This window comes from Canis lupus, chromosome 2 (genome assembly GCF_011100685.1).
Source record: "Canis lupus familiaris isolate Mischka breed German Shepherd chromosome 2, alternate assembly UU_Cfam_GSD_1.0, whole genome shotgun sequence".
In the NCBI taxonomy this organism is placed as follows: domain Eukaryota; kingdom Metazoa; phylum Chordata; class Mammalia; order Carnivora; family Canidae; genus Canis; species Canis lupus.
The window spans coordinates 66,115,945-66,135,292 of record NC_049223.1 but is presented as its reverse complement, the minus strand read 5'-3'; the positions used below and the strand labels follow the sequence as shown (position 1 = coordinate 66,135,292).

Genomic DNA, 19,348 nt, shown 5'->3' with positions numbered 1-19,348 from the left:
CAGGGGACCAGAGCTGGGAGGGAGCCCTACCATGTTCCAGCTCTCAGAAGTCTTCTTTAGAGCTCTTCCACTTGTTAATTTGGTAATGGCAAGCTCTGGACCTGTTATGGGGTTCCACAACCTATAATCTGATCTTTATGGGGCCCACGAAATAAGAAGCTGCCCCACTCCATACCAGCCCACAGAAACACACCCCACTCCCACTGTAACACTTACCCCTGAGCCCTGCTCCAGCCAATAGCTCAGCCACCAGAAGTTGAAGGTCGTGAGGAAGATGATCCCCATCATGAGAAAGAAAACAATGGCAAACACCATGTAACCTGGGGAGGGAGAGGAAGGGTGACACACAGGTGTCACAAGAAGGTAAACAGCAATGGCTAATATGTAACCATCAAGAAGGATAGGGCCTCTGTCTCCCAGTCATTGCAAGCCCTTGCATCTCCCTGACCTACACATACCTTGGATGCCTTGAAGGACTGGAAAGGGCTGGTTTCCAAGGTTAGAAAGCTCAAGAGTCAAATCCTGGGACTCTACTACTTGCAGGCTATGTTAGCCTGGGCAAAGTACCAAATGTCAGTGACATTCCACTTCTTTACCTATGAAATGGTAATGGTAGTCATTCTAGCTACATGGGGTCACCCTGAAGATGATAGGCAATAATGTATACCAAATACCCAACCCAGTGCCTGGCACAAAAGCAGTATTCTAGAGTAGTCCCCCTTATGTGGGTCCTGATAATTCAATCTTCAAGATAATAATAGCTACCTTTTTAAAAGACTTTATTTATTTATTGGGGGAGAGAGAACATGAGAGGGGGAAAGGGCAGAGGGACAAGCAGACTCTGTGCTGATCCAGAGCCCAATGCAGGGCTTGATCCCAGGACCCTGAGATCATGACCTGTTCTTAAGTCAGACACTTGACTAAGCACCTGGGTGCCCCACAATAACTACCTTTTATGTGGTAGGACTGTTATATACTATGTGCCAGGCATAGTACTAAACATGGATATTTATTTTTTAGTTAGTTATCCCTAACCTTGTTTATTGGGTCTCCAAGAGAGGAAGAAACATGTCCAAGGTCATAGAGGTGTTATGTAGTAGAGCTTGGATTCAAAAAAGTCAAGGATGGGAAAACCCAAAGCGTCCCCTCTTTCAGCATCTGTCCCTTGCTCTAGCACTCTACCCACCTATCCAGTCTGTGAGCCACACCCATATATTTTTTTAAGATTTTATCTTTTAAGTAATCTCTATATCCAATGTAGAACTCAAACTTACAACCCTGAGATCCAGAGTTGCATGCTCTACCAACTGAGTCAGCCAGGCAGCCCACCCTTATTCCTTCTCTTGAATTCAACCCCTCTTAAGTTCCACTCATGGGCCATCTCTTCTTTGATGACATGTGAGACTATGCCTGGCCATGGAGATCTTTCCTGCTACATGGTAAATGCGAATGTCATAATTCTCCAGCTAGATTCCACGGTTGGCTCTTAGATGCCTTTATACCCCCTTTCCCTCCAGAGTCTGCTTAGGACAGTGCCTGGTCCATAATAGGTACTTTGTAAATACAGATCAATTGGTTGCTGGATTCATTCACTCATTCACAAGCATTTTCTGTTCCCCATTCTGGCTAGACACTATATTATGCCCTGCAGGAGTGCCCATGGTAGAAGGGGTAGGGATGGTGATCTATGCACAGCCTACCCCTTCCTCCCCTAGACAGGTAGAAAGAAGATACACCTCACGCAGGGTTGGGTTCCAAAGTCAATCAAAAGTAAAATGTTGACAAGGAATTTGAGTTACTTTCAAAAATCTCTTAAATTTATTTAAAAGTACAGTATCATATACTCAGTCTTGTGTTTATAACATTGAACAGTTATATTTATATGAATTCGGTAACATATGCCCTTTAGTAAACCATTAGCTTTGAAACTTCTAGCTCCCATCACCTGAGAAATGTATTTTAATGTATACCAGAATAAAAGCTTCACCAATGTCAATATATGAAATGCATACAGATATTTTCTATTCTGTTCTATTTTTCTCCTTTCAGGGCTGCTTATACTCCACTCAAGTGATTTCACAACCCACTAGTGGGTCAGGACTTACAGCTTGAACACCACTTAAATAAACAGTACTGAACAGACTATGTCTGTATTTTCTACATTCTTGATGCTGTGGCAATTGGGGCCTTGATCCTGGGGAGGCTGTGCTTCCCGGGGCCAACTAATCCCTAGAAACAGCAAATGACTTCCTGTGAGCACATCTGTGTTAAACAAACCAACCAATCCACAGCCCATACTCCCAACCACCTCCTCATGAAATTCATGCAGCAAGCCAATATTCCTGCCCTACATCATCCCAGGGCCAGGTGCCAGATAACTAGGGACCACTTGTATAGCGCAGCACCCCCCAGACTTATTCAAACTATATAATCCTAAGGTTACTCAGCATACCTACCCTGCCTTACTCACTCCTTCCCACAAAACCCCCAATAAGGGCTCCTGGCTATCTTCTCCCTTCCCTCTGCCTCCTGATCAACCTGGTGCTTCCCTGTATGGCCCTGCATGGCAAGCTGTGTCTCCTGTTTCTAGGGATCTATGAACATAAACATCTTCCTTTGTGACAATAATTTCCATGTCTGCATGTCTTACCATCCTGATCAAAATAAATCCCAGGTACATTTTAACACAACGTGAAACTTAACTTCCAGCATGGACTATGGTGGTGAGTCACTATAGTTGACGGGCTGAGATTGGAATTGTGCAAGTCAAACCCACGATTGGCATGACTCCCCAGTGCCTCTCTATCTCACATGACTGCACACATTCCAGCCTGACCCAGTTTCGGGGGCAGGGCCAGTCAGAGAGAGAGTGCTGGGCCCAGATGGCAGCTGGCCCACCGTACCTCCACTTGCCCGGATGTAATGGTGGTAGACTCTCCATCCTAGAGACCCTTCTTCCATCATCTCCTTTCTTGTGAGCTGATTCTCCAGCACTGGATCAGAGTAAGAGAAGAAGGAAATGATGTGCTTCTCAATCGTTTGCAAGAAGAGCTTTTGCAAAGCCCTCTGTCCCTGACTTCCACCGTTTACCAGCTTCCTCACCTTCCAGCTGCAGAGCCCCACCCAAGTCCGACTCTAACCCGCATGTTTCCGTGGAAGACTCTGCTGAAGGTAACTCTGACCTGGACTTCAGAGCCTGGGCAGGGGTTCCATCCCCAGCCATTCAGTAACTCTGGTGAGGGGGGGGAGGAAGGGTTGCTGGGGTGCCCAAGAACATGATGGGTTGTGAAAGGCAGCAGGAGAGAATGAAGAAAGCAATGATCTGAGACCAGAAAACTGGGTTCCAGAATGGTCATTACAATACTGTGCAATCTCAGGCAAATCACTTAACCTCTCTATTTCCTTATCTGGCAGCTGGCAGGCCTATATAGATGGTTAGTAACATGCTTTGCAGCAATATGCTTCTGAAAACAACTATACACTAGCTCAGACAGACTCATCCTAGAGTGGAGCAGGGAAACCAGCACCTGGGAAGTACCAGCAGATGCTGCTAATGACAAAGGCAACAACAGGAAGCAGCACTCTGGGGAGGCGTGGTTGTCCCTATCCGCAGCTCTCCTTCTTCTACTAAACCCTAATTTCTCCTGGGGAAGAGGGCTCTCTTCCTAGAATTTGAATCTTAAGGGAAATCACACTAGGATGAAAAATATATGGAGTAGGTTTTCCTCAAAAAGATTTTGCACCTGTTCCTAATACTTACACCCTAAAATTGCTGAGGCCTGCTTCTTCAACTTTTCCTTTCATTCTGTGACCTATATACCTGTTCCTTCCAATTATTTTTCCGCCCAAAATGTTTTCTGACAGGAGCCTCCAATATGCTAGGCATTGTCCTAAGGCCTCCCTCCAACTGACCTCATCTTATCTCCACTATGACCCTGCAGAGTAAGCACTATTAGCTTCACTTTTGCAAATGAGGGTTTAGAGAGGTTATGTTGCTTGGCCAAGGTCACACAGCTTTGTAAGTAGCAGAGCTGGAATTCAATTCCAGAACTGTCTTGCTTTAAAAATGGAGGTCTTTCTGCCCTGCTGCCCTGTCTCGGAAAAGATCAAGGCCCGAGCTTCTGGATATCCGAGACTGGGCCCAATTCATTTCTGATTTCTAATACCTTGGTTTTCAACATTTACTTTCAACAAACATGTAATGAATGACTGTCTAGCAGCCTTAAGTTAAATTTATGCCACTCCAGGCGTAAGCTACCACACCCTGCCTTTGCCTCTACACACCCTCAGTTCTGCCCCCACAGCATTCACTTCTAGGATCCTCAGGCCTCCTAACCAGCACAGTTCATGCCCCGCGGCCCTCAACTACATGGATCTGTAACCTGTGTATGTGATGTCTAGGAACCTGGACAGTGAGGGACAGGGCCCCATCTGGGGTCCAGGAGGAAATACTAGGACTTCTGGACAGGCAGGCAGGCAAATGTTCTCTCCCTGTTCCCCAGCACCATTACCATCATTTTCATGAAGAATTTCTTCCTGGAAGGTGGTCCAGGCCTGCCCTTGCCCCTGAGGGTCTTCTGCTGTCTCTACTGTGTCCTGCAGTTTGTCCTGGGAAGAAAGCACATGCCATGAATGCAAGAGATGCTCCTCTCTGTGGGTAGCAAGGGTGGGATGGGGTGAGGTGGAAATCACCTGTGTGGCTTTTCCAAGCATCTTCTGGATGAGTTGGGCATATCGCCCTTTTTTCTGTATTAATTCACTGTGAATTCCTTTTTCACAGATTTTCCCATCTTCTAAGAAAATGATCTGGTCACAAAGTGCTAAGTACTGAAGAGTCAGAAGAAATAAGGTGTTCAGTAAGCATACAAAAAGATATTCAACTTCATCATTCAACAGGAAAATACAAACTTAAATCATAATAAAATATTATTTTATATCCCCAGGCTTACAAAAATCTTAAAACATTGCGTAAGTGCTGGTGATGACTGGAGGTATAGGGAACTCTCATAAAGGGTAGGGGGTGTTGTAGTCTAGTGCAAATACTTGGGAAAACAACTTGATAATATCTAGTAAAATTAAATATTTAAGAATTTTGAACTAACAATTGGACTCCTAAAACTCTACCCCCCAAAACTCGCAAACATGTATAAAGATACATACAAAAGGTGCCTGGGTGCCTCAGTCAGTTACGTGTCTGCCTATGGCTCAGGTCATGATATAGGGTCCTGAGATGGAGCCCCACATTGGGCTCCATGCTCAGCAGAGAGCCTGCTTCTCCCTCTCCTTCTGCTGGCTCTCTTTCCTTCTCTATCTCAAATCAATAAATAAAATCTTAAAAAAAAAGACACCTATGAAAAGAAGTATGCCAAAGCATTTTTTTTGTAAAAGTGAAAAATGGGAAACAACCTAGATGTACATCGTAGGAGAATAAATTCTGTTCTATTCAGATACTGGAATGCTATACCAGTGAGAATTAAATCAAGTTGCACATACCAACATGGAAGAGCTCAAAAATACAATGTTGAGTGAAATAAGCAAATTACAGAAAGTCACAGAAAGCAAACTATCAATTATATAAAGCTTTAAAATATGCAAAAGGACACTTTATCAAGTCTAGAGATTCATACACATGTCGTAAGGTTATGGAGACCTGCATGAGAATGACAAACAGCAAAGTGAGGGAAGCAGGAAGCTGAATGCAATCCAAGAGGGATCCATGTTCAAGGGCGTCATCTGGGTGGTAGATGGATGGATTTTCATTAGATTATTTTATAAACTGTTTTTATGTCTGAAATATTTTGTACCCCCAAAATAGGCCAAAATGGAAGGAGAGGGATAAGTAATAATACTGTCTTGAGGCCAAAACCTAATACGGAAATACTTGGGTAAAGGCATTATGAGAGATAGCCCCCATATGTCATTGCATGTCATTAGAGACTTTGAGAATTCTCTGAAAGTTTTTCTTCTTTTTTTCCCTAACTTTAAAAGAGCAGCCAACCCATAAAATCTCGAAGAAGACCTTAAAATATGGCTTCAATATTTACCAGCCACAGAAATCTTTTACCAGCCTGTCCTCTCCACATAGAAACAGAAGAGATCAGGTTTTTTATAATGCCCCCCTCAAATGTTGAGGTCTAGTCTGAGATGAAGGGGTGGCTGCTGTGAAGTTATTACTGAATCAATAGCAGAAACATGAGGATCTACGTTAGCCATCGGTCATGGCCAGAGCCCTGAAAGGGTGGTTACCTGCAGCTGGTGGGTCACCAGAATGATGGTCTTCCCACTGAGCATCTTCTTAATGCACTCCTCAAAGATGTGCTTCCCCACGTGGGTGTCCACAGCAGACAGGGGGTCATCCAGCAGATAGAGCTCGCGGTCAGAGTAGACGGCACGCGCCAGGCTGATCCTCTGCTTCTGCCCCCCAGAGAGGTTGAGGCCCCGCTCCCCAATCTGCAAATAGGCAGTCAAAGGCACTGTGTCTAGAGGATGAGACCGGTGAGGAGTGCTCAAACCACCCAGGTGTCCAGATGTGACAGCCTGAACCCCCTCGGTGCACCCTCCTGGTCATCTAATGATTTGGCACCCCCAGTATTCAAAAAAATATTTTTCAAAATTTGCTTAGTAAGGAATGAAAAAAATGATTTTCAGTTAATTAAAATTTTATAACTCATAATTAGATACAATATTTCTAAACCTGTCTGTCAACTTCTTTTATTTTTTTAAGATTTTATTTATTTATTCATGACAGACACAAAGAGAGAGAAGCAGAGACACAGGCAGAGGGAGAAGCAGGCTCCGTGCAGGGAGCCCGACGTGGGACTCAATCCAGGGTCTCCAGGATCAGGCCCTGGGCTGAAGGCAGCGCTAAACCACTGAGGCACCTGGGTTGCCCTGTCTGTCAACTTCTTAAGTGGCATTTTAAAACTTTAGCAGTTTAGATTTTTAAAAAATCATTTCTAAGAAAGAGAACCTCCTTACATCTTATTTGGGTTTTATTTTATTTTATTTTATTTTATTTTATTTATTTTTTGGTTTTTATAAATTTATTTTTTACTGGTGTTCAATTTGCCAACATATAGAATAACACCCAGTGCTCATCCCATCAAATGCCTCCCTCAGTGCCCATCACCCAGTCATCCCCCCCCCGCCCACCTCCCCTTCCACCACCCCTAGTTCGTTTCCCAAAGTTAGGAGTCTCTCATGTTCTTTTTATTTGGGTTTTAAATCTGTTGACAGTGACCATCGACCTGCAGGACCACCAGACCTCACTGTCTAAGACTGTAGGACATACAGCCACTCAACAGGACAGGGGGGCAATGGCTGGAAGAGGCTCTATTGTTGCTGTCATGGGAAGGACTATCCTACATGACGCCTTATGTCAGGAGTTACTTCCTCACTCCACAGATGCTTACTAAGTGCCTGCTATGCTCTCATGATGAGCTGACACCCACTCTAGCTGGGCATGTTCACAGCACTTTGTATGTATCAGCTCATCTAAACTTCAAGCATGATGAAGTCCATACTCCTTGATGCCATTCTATGGACCACACTTTCTCCTTCCTGCTGAAGAGATAACCCTGAACAAGATAACTGAGTTCTCTGCCCTCAAGGGTTTACAGACTCACCTTTAAAAGAAGGGTAATAGAAGCAGTGACCTCCTAGACCTCCTAGAATTACCTGAGGGGTTTGCCTAAGACAATGCATTCAAGTTGCTACAATAGTCTTTTGCATCTGCTAAGTGCTCCGCAGACTGAGAAAATAAGTAATAAATAAGACAACAATATTGCTTTTAGCTTACAAAGGTCTTATGTAGATTAAAGGTGGCTACAGATGTGAAAGATGGTGAATTATCAAGAAAATGTGAATCACATTGCTGCTGGAAAGCCTTGGCTACTGCTCCCACTGGCAAAGGAAGAGCTGGCCAGAGGGGGCAGGGCGGGACAGGGGAGAGGGCACAAGAGGGGGATGGATGGGAGGTTTCTCATCTTCACAGGTCTCGAGGGCTTTGCTCCAAAAGGAGTTTGAGGTCAGCTCCCCATGCTTGCGAGGTAAGGTAGGCTCTTTGCCAGCTATCCATAGGAGATAAGCCCCAGTTCCCTCTCCGAGTAGGGAAGGCTTTGAGGCTTCATGGGCTGCTTTGGGGAAATAGCCAAATTCCCTCCTCTACCTACCCAGGAAGGTAGCCTGAGGACCCCAAAGAACCATTACAAAGGCACCATCGCAACAGAGATGGGGGACCCTCACCTCCCACTCACCTCTGTCATGTCTCCAAAGGGCAGAATTTCCAGGTCGTGGTTCAGGGAGCAGCAATGGAGCACCTGGAGGTACCTGCAAAGGACGGAGAACTGACAAACAAGAGGCCCAGCCGCAGGCCCCCTAACCTTGCCAAGTTGGGAAGAGAAAGGTCTTGGGTTCCATGCTGAGAAATTTGGACTTGATCCTGTGTTCAATCATAAAGCACTGGAGGATTTTTGCATTTCCTTCTTTCCTTCATTTCTTTTAATCTAATACATGCATTAAGTAAATATTAGAACAGAGCAACAGCAACAAAAAGACATAACGAAAAGCAAGTCTCCCTCATTTTGGACTCAGTGGCTTTCCTCAGAAGCAGCCACTATTATAGTTTCTTAGGTATTCATTCAGAAATAACGTGGTTGTATGCATCTGTGTGCAGCATGTATAGGTTTGTTTTGTTTTCATGGCACCACAGTATTTCATTATATAGCTGCAACATAAATTATTTAACCAGTGTCCCTGTGATGGACACTAGGGTTGTTTCTAGCCTTTTGCTGCTATGAACAATGTGTAGTATGAATACTTTTGTATATTGGCCTTTGTGTCCATGGTGACCCTATCTATTGCGTTAAATTCCTAGTAGTGCTAAATCTAAGAATTGGTGCATTTTTATTTCTGACCGGACACTTCAAAACTGCCCAATGAGTTGTATCAGTCTGAAAACAGAACAATGACGAGAGCTATGTTTCTGGAGGCAGGAACAGAGCAGGAGAAACCGGAGAGAGGGAGCCAAGGTCACGTGGGAACAAGTCAAGCAGGAGATCACAGGCAAGACCTGGCAGCGGAGATTGGAGAAGAAGAGAGAAAGACGAGACTTATTTAGGAGATAGAGTTGTCCAAGATGGGTGACCAATTAGATGAGAAGTATCAGAGCAGGAGGCATTGGGTTTGCTGGGACACACAGTCCAATGATGCCAGTAAACTGAGATGGACAAGTTGGGGAAAAAGCAGGCAAGATGGGTGAGCAGAGTCCTCTTGAGCTGGTGTTTGACCTGACAAGGAAGAGCCCACAGGACAACCAGGTGGAGGTGGCCAGTCCATGCATCTACACATCTCCCAGTGTTGCTGCTGGGGGAAGATTGCCAAAATCAAGCAAATGGTCAATGGAGGCCAGGGTCCGCCAGAGTTGGAAGCACAACTGTAGCATTCAGGGCAGCTTTTGTGGATTCTCCACTGAATAGACTTCACTCATGACTTGCAAGTGCATATCTCAAGCAGGTTAACCCCGGACCCTGGGAGGGAGAGGGCACAAAAGGCAAGGATGGTGGCAGGCGGCCCACCAGTTTGGACCACGAATCCAAACTGTTTTCTTCTACATCGTGCAACCTCATCACCCCATTCGTTTCACCTTTTGACTTAGAGGTGGGGCATTAATGAATACAAATGAAGTTTGAAAGTAATGTTTTTAGAGGGGGAAGAATATTTTGACTCATCTAACAGCTAAGCATGACAACAATGGGGTTCAAATCGTGGTTCTGTCATAAACTCCAAGCTCTGTGGCTTTAGATCATTTAACTTTTGGAGGCCTCAGCTCTTGGAGACTCTTCTAGAAAATGGATAGGATAATGATCTTTCTTTCACAGTGAGGAGAAAATACGTGGATGCATATAAATGAGCACACAGCAAGTGTTAGCGGTTGTCAAATTACTATTAGCAGCAGGGGATCCCTCCCCCAAGCAGCCCCATGCAGCTGTGTCCCTCCTGGACCCTCCAAGAAACTTACCGGGCCTTGTCATACTGGCGTCCCATGAGGATGTTCTCCCTGACGTTACCCCCTATGATCCAGGCCTGCTGAGGGACATAAGCCAGGCTTCCATGCACTCCCACTGAGCCCTCCAGCAAGTGCATCTGCAGCAGAGTGAGTCCAGCCTCAGAATGAGCAGAACAGGGGTGGACCCTGCCTAGCTCAGCAGCCACAGGGCCCGAGGACTACCCTCTAGGGTAGGGGGTCTACCCTCTAGGATCCTGGGGACTTTCCTGTGTAAATGGGACTTTTAACATGGTCCTGCCAGGCCTACCAGTGAGTCCAGGGATGGTCCTGGGAACATGGGGCAGCAGCCGGAGCTAAACCAGTTCCTCCTATGACTTGAATCCCAGGTCTGCACTGAAGACACCTCATACTTTTTCTTTCTTTTATTTCCCCAGCCCCATTCTCTAGCAAGTGGTGCCTCTATGTTCTTCACAGTGAGACAGAAAGTTCCAGGTCATCTCTGACCATTCCTGGATACCAACAGAATCGTTACCAATGTTTTTAGGTGTGATGATGTCATTGCGCACAGATGGGGAAATGTGCTTATTTTGGGGATGTCATGATGAAGTAATAAGTGGGAAATGCCTCATAATCTCTGTAATTTAAAATAGTTCTACAAAATGTGTTTCTACACAAATGTGGCAAAAATGCAAATGCTATCAGCTGTTGAATCTAGGTGGTGGGTATATGGGTCTTTAGTGTCATCCTGCTTTTCTGTTTGATAAATTTAAGAGGGATCCCTGGGTGGCGCAGCGGTTTGGCGCCTGCCTTTGGCCCAGGGTGCAATCCTGGAGACCCGGGATCGAATCCCACGTCGGGCTCCCAGTGCATGGAGCCTGCTTCTCCCTCTGCCTGTGTCTCTGCCTCTCTCTCTCTCTGTGACTATCATAAATAAATAAAATTTAAAAAAAAATTTAAGAAAACACACACACACACACACACACACACACACGGCTATAACCTTCATCCCTACCACCCCAGCATTGGACCTCATCGTCTTGTGCCCCTTCCTCTTTATAATTCCATATGCTTCCTGCTTCGGATTTGGAGCCAGGCTTTAATTAATAAGAACAATATTTTGTAATAACATCTTTTTGTTTGTCCTTTATTAGATGGACAGTGACTATTTATTTCAAGAGGAAACTGACAAACCACTAGCCACACAGAAAGGTGGCCTTGGATGGAGGCTTCTAGGAGACTTTGCTATGGGAAAAAAAAGCTCTGACACCACGTGGACCTGGGTTTTAACCCTGGCTCCTCCCTCACCTGTTGTGTGACCCTGGGCAAGTCAGCTCTCTGAACTTCATCTGCTCATCTATAAACTGGCCATAATGGCTGTGCCTTCCCCATGTGCCTCGTTTTCAGGTTGAAGGAAAAAATGAGAAGCCAGGGCACAGGGCCTGGGATGTAAGTACTATTCAAACTGTTTTCTATTTTTGTAAAAGTAGAATCTATCTTCCCAGTTACCAAGAAGTTAGAGCAAGGCCATCACATGTGGAGCATGAAGAAATGAGCTGTCGAGAAAGAGGTCTATGGACATTATGACCACATTTCAAGGAGGTGATGAGTTTGGCTATAATATTTGGGAGAAAGAGCTGAGGGAAGAGCTGGATAAAGGAAGAACCTTCTAATTCTCCCAACAGCATGGGAGAGAGGGATGACAGGCAAAGAAAGGAAGGGGCAGAGAGAGAAGCCCAGGACTGGGTAAGGCTGGGGCTGAGTGGGGAAGTGCTGATGAGAACTCCCTTAGGGAGGTGGCCATAAATGCACCCCAGGTATCACGGCTGTTTTAAGGTGTTGTTCAGTGAGGGATGTGCAATATGACCTCAATTGTTTGGAGGGAACAAGTTGGGGATTGTTGGAAACTGGAGAAAGGGTGTGCTGAGCCTGGCTGCAGACGATGCAGACCTCACTGACCGGTGCTGGGGTGGCTTAATCGGTTAAGAGTCGGCCTTCGGTTCATGTCATGATCTCAGGGTCCTGGGATTGAGCCCACCATCAGGCTCCCTGCTCAGCGGGGAGTCTGCTTCTCCCTCTGCCTCTGTCCCTCCCCTTGCTCCTCGTGCTTTCTCTCTCTCTCTCTCTCTCTAAGAAATAAATAAAATCTTAAAAAAAAAAAAAGAATATCCATTGACCATGGAATTGTAGGGTTCAGATCTCAAGGGCAGGGGCACCCAGTAGACACATAAATTCTAGTGCCGGAGTGCAAGTAAGACAATCCCATCCCATGTGGGAGGGCCTCCTCTCCCCAACCCCTCCTTCCTTCCTCCTCCCCCTTTCTCCCTCCACATTGGACTCCTAATGCTGTATCACAAGGGACACATGTCCTTTTCTGAGCCTGGCCTCATGGAATGATTTTTATTATCATATTAAACTTTGAGACATGCTGTATCATCACCCTGATAGCTGGTTGATTACAAACAGGGTGAGGAAAGCACAGAGAACAGGTGAGGGCAGACCTCTAGGGGATCTAAGAGGTAGCACTCCTAGCTGGAGGGTGAGAAGGAGGTATATTTATAACACACCTCCCCCTCAGTGCATCCCATCTGTTCTCAACTCATAAAAATTCTATTGGCTCAGACTCCATTAAGCAAGAAAGGGACGGTGTGGCTACCTCGGGGAACTCAGGCTTGAGAGTCCCTGGACTGCCTGTGGGTGTGCATGCATGTGGTCACAAGTCACTTACCTCTCCCAGGATGGCTGATAGCAGGCTGCTTTTGCCACTCCCAGTGTTGCCACAGACCCCCAACATGGTCCCCTGAAAAGCCAAGGAGGACAGAGTGACATTGGGACAACCCTACAACTCACCCAGGGAGGGTCTGTTGTTTGAACACAAAAGGACAAACAGAAAACAAAATAACCACACAGACCCCAAGGCCCATCAGACTAGCAAAGCTCAAGAGGTGGGATGCTATTACCTCAAAAGAAGGAAGTTGCATGGAGGTGGCAGAGAGGAATTCATAGGTAGGTTGTCCTAATGGGTAAGAAATCCAAATTCCAGATCTGCACCAATTCTACTCTATGATCCTGGGCAAGTCACTCAGCCTCTCTGTGCCTCAGTTTCTTCGTGTGTAAAATAAGGATAGTGAAGCCAGCCTCACAGAATTCATGCATGCATTCACTCATTTATTCATTCACTCCTCCATCAAATAGTGTTTAAGTTTCTCCCATGATCCAAGTAATGAAGAAAAGAACTTTCATGTTATGTTTTAGTGAGGAGACATAAACCATGAAATAAATAAGTAATATCAGATGATGATAAACCATTTAAGTAAAACGAATTGGCTACTATGAACCAAAGCAATTTTACTATGAACCAAAGCAATTTTGCTAGCCAATGGCTTGGCTAGCAAAGCCTTCTTAAAGCAGTTGTCGTCGCAGCTGAGACCTATATGACAAGAAAGAGCCAGACACAGGAAGATCTGGCAGTGCCAGGCTGTGGGAGCAACGGGTGCAAAGGTCCCGAGACAGGAACAAAGTTGGCTGCCAAAGTGCTACAAGAGGGCTAGTGTAGCTGGTGTGAAGGGAATGAGTGGGAGAAGGGGTGAGAGACATGGACAGGGAGTTCGGGGATACCTAGGCTATATCTTAAGTGCAGTGGGAAGTCACTGAAGGGTTTAAGCAAGAGAGTGACTTGAATTGGTTTATGGTTTAGAAAGACCCTCTGTCCACTGCACAGGAATGCATAGTAAGAGGGCAAAAGTGCAAACAAATGGGCTGATAAGGAGAGGAGCTGGAACAGCATGATGGTGGCTGGGGCTAGGGCAGTTGGTAGGGGGTGTGATTGGTGAGAGGTGGCTGGATTCAGGAGAGAGCTGACTGGGTTGGTGGGAGGGAGGGAACGCAATCAAGTTTGACTTGAAAGTGCAGAGGTGAAGTTTGGACAAGAAGGAAAGCTTGGCCCTGCAAATGTTAGTCAGAGAAGAAGCCAGGTAAGGCGAGTTCACAGAAAAATCAAATTGAAACACGTAGAGTTGTGCTTGGCACATGCTAGTGACTTAGTAAATGTTAGTCTCTTCCCCCTCTCTTCCAGCATATAGGGTACTATTCTGGATTGTGTTATTACAAAAAACAACCAAAAAAATTGTAGATGATCAATTGATTCCCACTGAAGTATGAAAGATTTCCTGTGCTTGCCCTCCCTGAATAATTTGTATTTAAAAGAGGGATTTAGAGAGGGCTGTTTCTAGCCAAGGAAACAGTGAAGTGCCAGCAAGTGTGCACCTCAGGCTCTGAAAGTCTGGCAGCCGGCCTGCCAGTGTGGCTTAGGTAAGGCTACCTTAGACACCACCAGGTTTAACTTTTGCAACTCTGGGAGTAGGCTGTCCCTCGTGTCCTCTGGCCTGAGGGCTCCTCGAGCTGGCTGAGCCCTGGTCATCCCCTCAGGAGCACACCCGTTCTTCTCCAGCTCTGCAGCGCCATTGACAATCCCAGGGCAGGTCTGTCGCCAGGACAAGGTGGCCTCCTCTAAAACCACTGCTTTACTGGGATCTTTCAATGCCTGGACATACAATACTGGGCTCTCCTGGAGGAAAAATTTCTGTACAGATGAAAAGAAAGGAAGAGGGAATTCAGTTCTTTAGTCTAATAGGAATGTGTGCTCATTTTTCTGGCCTGCCTACTGATCTAGTTTATAAACTCCTAATAAACAGTAAAAGTCTGAAGAACCACCACCAGTTAAGAGGGAGCCAGGTTCTGCTGGTGGGAATTCTAGATCAAGGTTTTCCAAATTTCAGACCACTGGGCCACTCTTTGATAACTACATACCGCCTGCTCTGTTCTTTTCTGTTATATTTTACATGGGTGATAACACCATGGAATCATCAGACAGATGTGCTATTTTTCTTTTTTTAAAAAGATTTTTTTAATTTATTCATGAGAGACACAAAGAGAGAGTCAGAGACATAAGTAGAGAGAGAAACAGGCTCCATGCATGGAACCCGATGTGGAACTCGATCCCAGGACCCCGGGATCACGCCCTGAGCCAAAGGCAGATGCTCAACCACTGAGCCACACAGATGCCCCAGATGTGCCATTTTTCTAATTAAATGTCATGTATAATTATTCAAAGTAAAAAGGCCTGCCCATGTAGCACACAGTGGGCAACTGTTTGGGGCCATACATTTCAAAGTGTGACCATGAGCAGGTCACTTCTCTCTGTGTCTCCATCTCCCTGACCGTGGAGTAGAAGAGTTAAACTATATGGATCTAGCATTAAGAGCAGGGATAGAAAGTATGATCTCACTGCAGTCAAATTATAGTCACATGTCTCTTCCTGGAGATATGCTTCAAAAGAGATCGTGCTTCAAAAGACATTTTGGTGTTTTGTTTGTTTGTTTGTTTGTTTAAGATTTTATTTATTTATTCCTGAAAGACAGAGAGAGGCAGAGACATAGACAGAGAAAGAAGCAGGCTCCATGCAGGGAGCCCGATGTGGGACTCGATCCCAGAACTGGGATCACGCCCTGGGCCAAAGGCAGACGCTCAACTACTGAGCCACCCAGGAGTCCCTCAGAAGACATTTTGGACACTGGTTTTATCTCTAGGTAGTGGATGTTTAGTGATTTTTATTCTCTGTAACTTTTTGCACTGTCTGAGCCTTTTACAATGAGCACATAGGATTTTGCAAAGATAAACAAAAAGCTACTTTCAAAAGATAAAAGGAGGTCTCTTTTTTTTTAATTGAACCTCAGGCTTATTGAACTGGGTTAATTATAACAATGGGGTCAAGGCATAGAGTCATCGTTTGGAATTGCATGGGCCCCTTTATTTTGTTTAGTTAGCTAGGACCTTACTTGTTTAGTTATTTTAAATAATATAATGAACATCCATGAGCCCACCACTGAACCCAAACTCTAAAACTTTTACTCATCTATGGGGTACTTCTTCATCTCATTCCCTTGCTTGGGTGGACAAACCTCCATGCCCTCCCCACTGGGTAACCATTGTCCCAAATTTTGTGGTCTTCATCCCTTTGCAAATAAATAAATAAATAAATAAATAAATAAATAAATAAATAAATAAATAGTTATCACATATATCAATTTTGTTAGATAAATTTTGAGTGATACACTGGCTTAATGAGTCAATATGAGACTGAATATGAACAAATGTTGGTAAACTGGTTTATAGGAAACAGAGACAGGGGGTCCTCTTACCCCCAAATGCTCTAAGTATATTCTCAGCCTCTAATTTTGTTTATGCCATCCAGTGCTTTTCACTTGTTGTTTTTAACAAAGAGCACAAAGGAAAAATCGTCTGGAAACCCCTGCCCACGGTGCCCCCCAGTGTGCAGACCTCCACAGCTCCAGCAGCCAGCTCATCTCCTACCTGTGGTCACCTACAAAAGAGGGGTCCTCCCTAAGGGCTCATGGCTCTTTTCTCTCTGCTCTCAGAAGCTGGCACCCAAGAGTTCAAAAGCCAAAAGCGTTTGGGAGCTGGGTTATGGCATAAGAGGGCACAAACAAAGAAGAAGGGATCATTCCTACCCCCTTGAGCCTAGGGGTCTCAACATAAAATGCTTACAGAGCCAGATAGAAAACATCAGTGGCTGAAGCACAAGTTGTCGAAGATGCCCTGATGAGTGAGGGGACCTGGAGAGTGCCTGTCCAAGGGGCAGCCCTACACAGCTCCAGTCCCTGGATGTCTCCAGGAGATGCAGCCCTGGGTTCAAGATCTTTGCCCTTGCCCTCACCCTTCCTGCTCCCTTCTCTCCCACCATAACTACACCATCCCTAGCCAGAAGCTCTCTGACCTCTGAGCTGTCTCTCCAGGCATTCCTTCAGCGAACATCCTTACCCATTCTTTGGAGCCCAGACTGTAGCTTCCTCATCTCTGCCCACCCTGCAGGTGAAAACAGGCCCAGAGGGGAGGATGGGATAGCCTAGCCAGGATACCAGTGGACGGAGCCTTCTGTACCTAGTGTACAGAAAGAAGGCAGCAGGGAGCCCTGATCAGCAGCTGAGAAGCCCAGGGGGCTCCTAGGACTATTTATAAATAAAGGACTATCTTGTCCTTACTCAGACAAGCTAAGTTCATTCTAGTCTCAGGGCTTTTACACTTGCTATTCCAGCTGCTTAGTTATCATCATTCAGATCAACAATCACCTTACAGAGGGGCCTCCCGGGTCCAGCCTACCCAGAGTTGCCCCAGCTCTTCCCCACACACTCTCTAGAACATCACATCGTTTTACTGACACTGTAGCTTTTCATGATCTAATGTTATCTTCCTTGACCATTAATTTACTTGCTAGTGGTCTGTTTGTAATACCAATTATAACTCCCTGAGCGCAGGGATCCTGTTGGTCAGGCTCAGAGTAGAATTCCCAGTCTCAGTACTTGGCAGAAGATAGGTGTTCAGTAAATACTTTTTGAATAAACGAGTGAATGAATAAGTTGGGAACCACATGCATTTAAATGAGATGACTAAAATATCTTTTAAAAATTGGTTTAGATTAGGGTTTTTAAACTCAGATGCTATAGGAGCAAGACAAGCTACGTAAAGAAGTGAAGTAAACCATTTGCTAAGAGGATAAATGGTAGGGATGCCTGGGTGGCTCAGTGGTTGAGTGTCTGCCTTTGGCTCAGGTTGTGGTCCTGGGGTTCTGGGATTGAGTCCTGCATGAGACTCCTGGCAGGAGGCCTGCTTCTTCCTTTGCCTATGTCTCTGCCTTTCTCTGTGTGTCTCTCATGAATAAATAAATGAAAATCTTTAAATTAAAAAAAAGAGGATAAATGGTAAGTAAAACAGCCCCAGTGTTGGAGCTGCAATAGGGCACCATGGAGACTACAGCAAACTGTATCTGAATGCCTCACCTAAATAGGGCAACTATCACCTCAGCTCCAGCTGTTTGTGGCCGCAGGAAAATGTGAGTCTAATGTTCCCAGATCTTCTGGTTATTCAGGAAAATCCAGAAATCTGATTTTAATATAAAATTTCCAGGTTTCAAAATGCAAGCCACAAATATAGTTTGTTTGTTTGTTTGTTTGTTTGTTTGTTTGTTTTAAAGCAAAACCATCAGGGTAACCCTATAGCAACCTGGACAGGATCTGTAGACCTCCTTTCTGGGATCTGGTTTGTATATACTATCCTAAGCTCTCCCCAGGGGGCCTGATTCATCTGTCTTCCCAGCCCCCACCCAAGCCTGGGTACAGGAGGTCACTGAGTGAAACAGTTCCTCTCCACCAAGGCTGGAGTTGGCCTCACCCTGGGGTCATTTTCAGGGGGAGCATCATATAACTAAAGACAAATGAGCTCCCAACACAGAGCCACACAAACAGTCCACGTACCTTAAACCTTTCTGCTGCAGACTTGGAATTCGTGAGGCCTTTTACTGCAAAGGGCACAAAGAATACTGACAGCCGCAAGGGAATCAAGGTGCCCACCACAGTGAAGACCTGGACAAAGAGAGGTGGAGGTGGTGAGGGTCACATCCCTGTCCTTCCCTCTCCACCCCCTGAGGCCTCCATCCCTGAGTCGAGGAAGCCACAGGGCCAGACCTTGCTGCTTCTGATAGGCTGGTCCATCATTTGGTAGGGACCAAGCCAGTATTCTGGGGAGACTGGAAAGAGTGGGGATGGGGAAGAAGCAGTCATCTTGGCAACTCCATTTCTGTAGGCCTGGCTCCTGCTATAGCTTAACCACTGGATAGTTCTGCAACTTTGGCCAGGGCCCCTCCTCCAACAAGCTGAATTTTCCTGTTGGCTTAACCGCCAAAATCATCAAGCAGGTGCAGGAATAAAGGTGGGGAAACACTGAGAAAGTACACACGAGAAAGTTTGTCTACTCTCAAAGTAGCTTGGAACGATTATTGCTGTTACAATTATATTTAATCTTCCTTGCCTTAGATACTCTAGTCTTCTAATGTTCCAAATCTCCCTGCACTTCAAGCCTAATTCACACCACACTCCCTACTGGAGACTTTTCCTGACTACAACACACCACCTTCGGCACTCAGGATCCCAGAATATGACCTAAAGTACATTGGAGACTTTCCAGTCCATGACGCATCTTCACTCCCTCCTTCATCCTTCACTGTGTGAGTGCAGTGTAACCCCAAAGTCCTATTGAGAGTTTCTCCTACAAAAGTCCCTGCGTCCACCCTCAAGCCTTCACAGGTGCTTTTCTGATGCGTGTCTGGGCCAAGGAGAAGTGCCTGCTGCCTGGACACAACGCCCCAAAGTCCTGCTGAGAGTTTCTCCTACAAAAGTCCCTGCGTCCACCCTCAAGCCTTCACAGGTGCTTTTCTGATGCGTGTCTGGGCCAAGGAGAAGTGCCTGCTGCCTGGAGCACAAACAACCCTTG

At 45.6% G+C, this 19,348-nt stretch overlaps 1 protein-coding gene and 1 long non-coding RNA gene across 4 annotated transcripts in view; one reads left to right on the top strand and one right to left on the bottom strand.

Annotated features, from left to right (window-relative positions):
• Positions 1-19,348, bottom strand: part of ABCC11 (ATP binding cassette subfamily C member 11) — a 70,393-nt gene that overhangs the window by 23,780 nt on the left and 27,265 nt on the right. For all 3 annotated transcript variants that reach the window (XM_038531102.1, XM_038531103.1, XM_038531104.1), the window contains 10 exons: positions 18,334-18,441; positions 14,325-14,585; positions 12,732-12,803; positions 10,019-10,143; positions 8,256-8,328; positions 6,247-6,450; positions 4,693-4,827; positions 4,512-4,608; positions 2,904-2,993; positions 217-320 (listed from right to left, as the gene is read on the bottom strand). In XM_038531102.1, the coding sequence (XP_038387030.1) occupies positions 217-320; positions 2,904-2,993; positions 4,512-4,608; positions 4,693-4,827; positions 6,247-6,450; positions 8,256-8,328; positions 10,019-10,143; positions 12,732-12,803; positions 14,325-14,585; positions 18,334-18,441 (1,269 nt within the window). The remainder of the gene's footprint in view (positions 1-216; positions 321-2,903; positions 2,994-4,511; positions 4,609-4,692; positions 4,828-6,246; positions 6,451-8,255; positions 8,329-10,018; positions 10,144-12,731; positions 12,804-14,324; positions 14,586-18,333; positions 18,442-19,348) is intronic.
• On the top strand, positions 2,825-4,936 carry LOC119870340. Its single transcript, XR_005355833.1, has 2 exons — positions 2,825-3,171; positions 4,781-4,936. It is a non-coding gene; the product is annotated as an uncharacterized LOC119870340 (long non-coding RNA).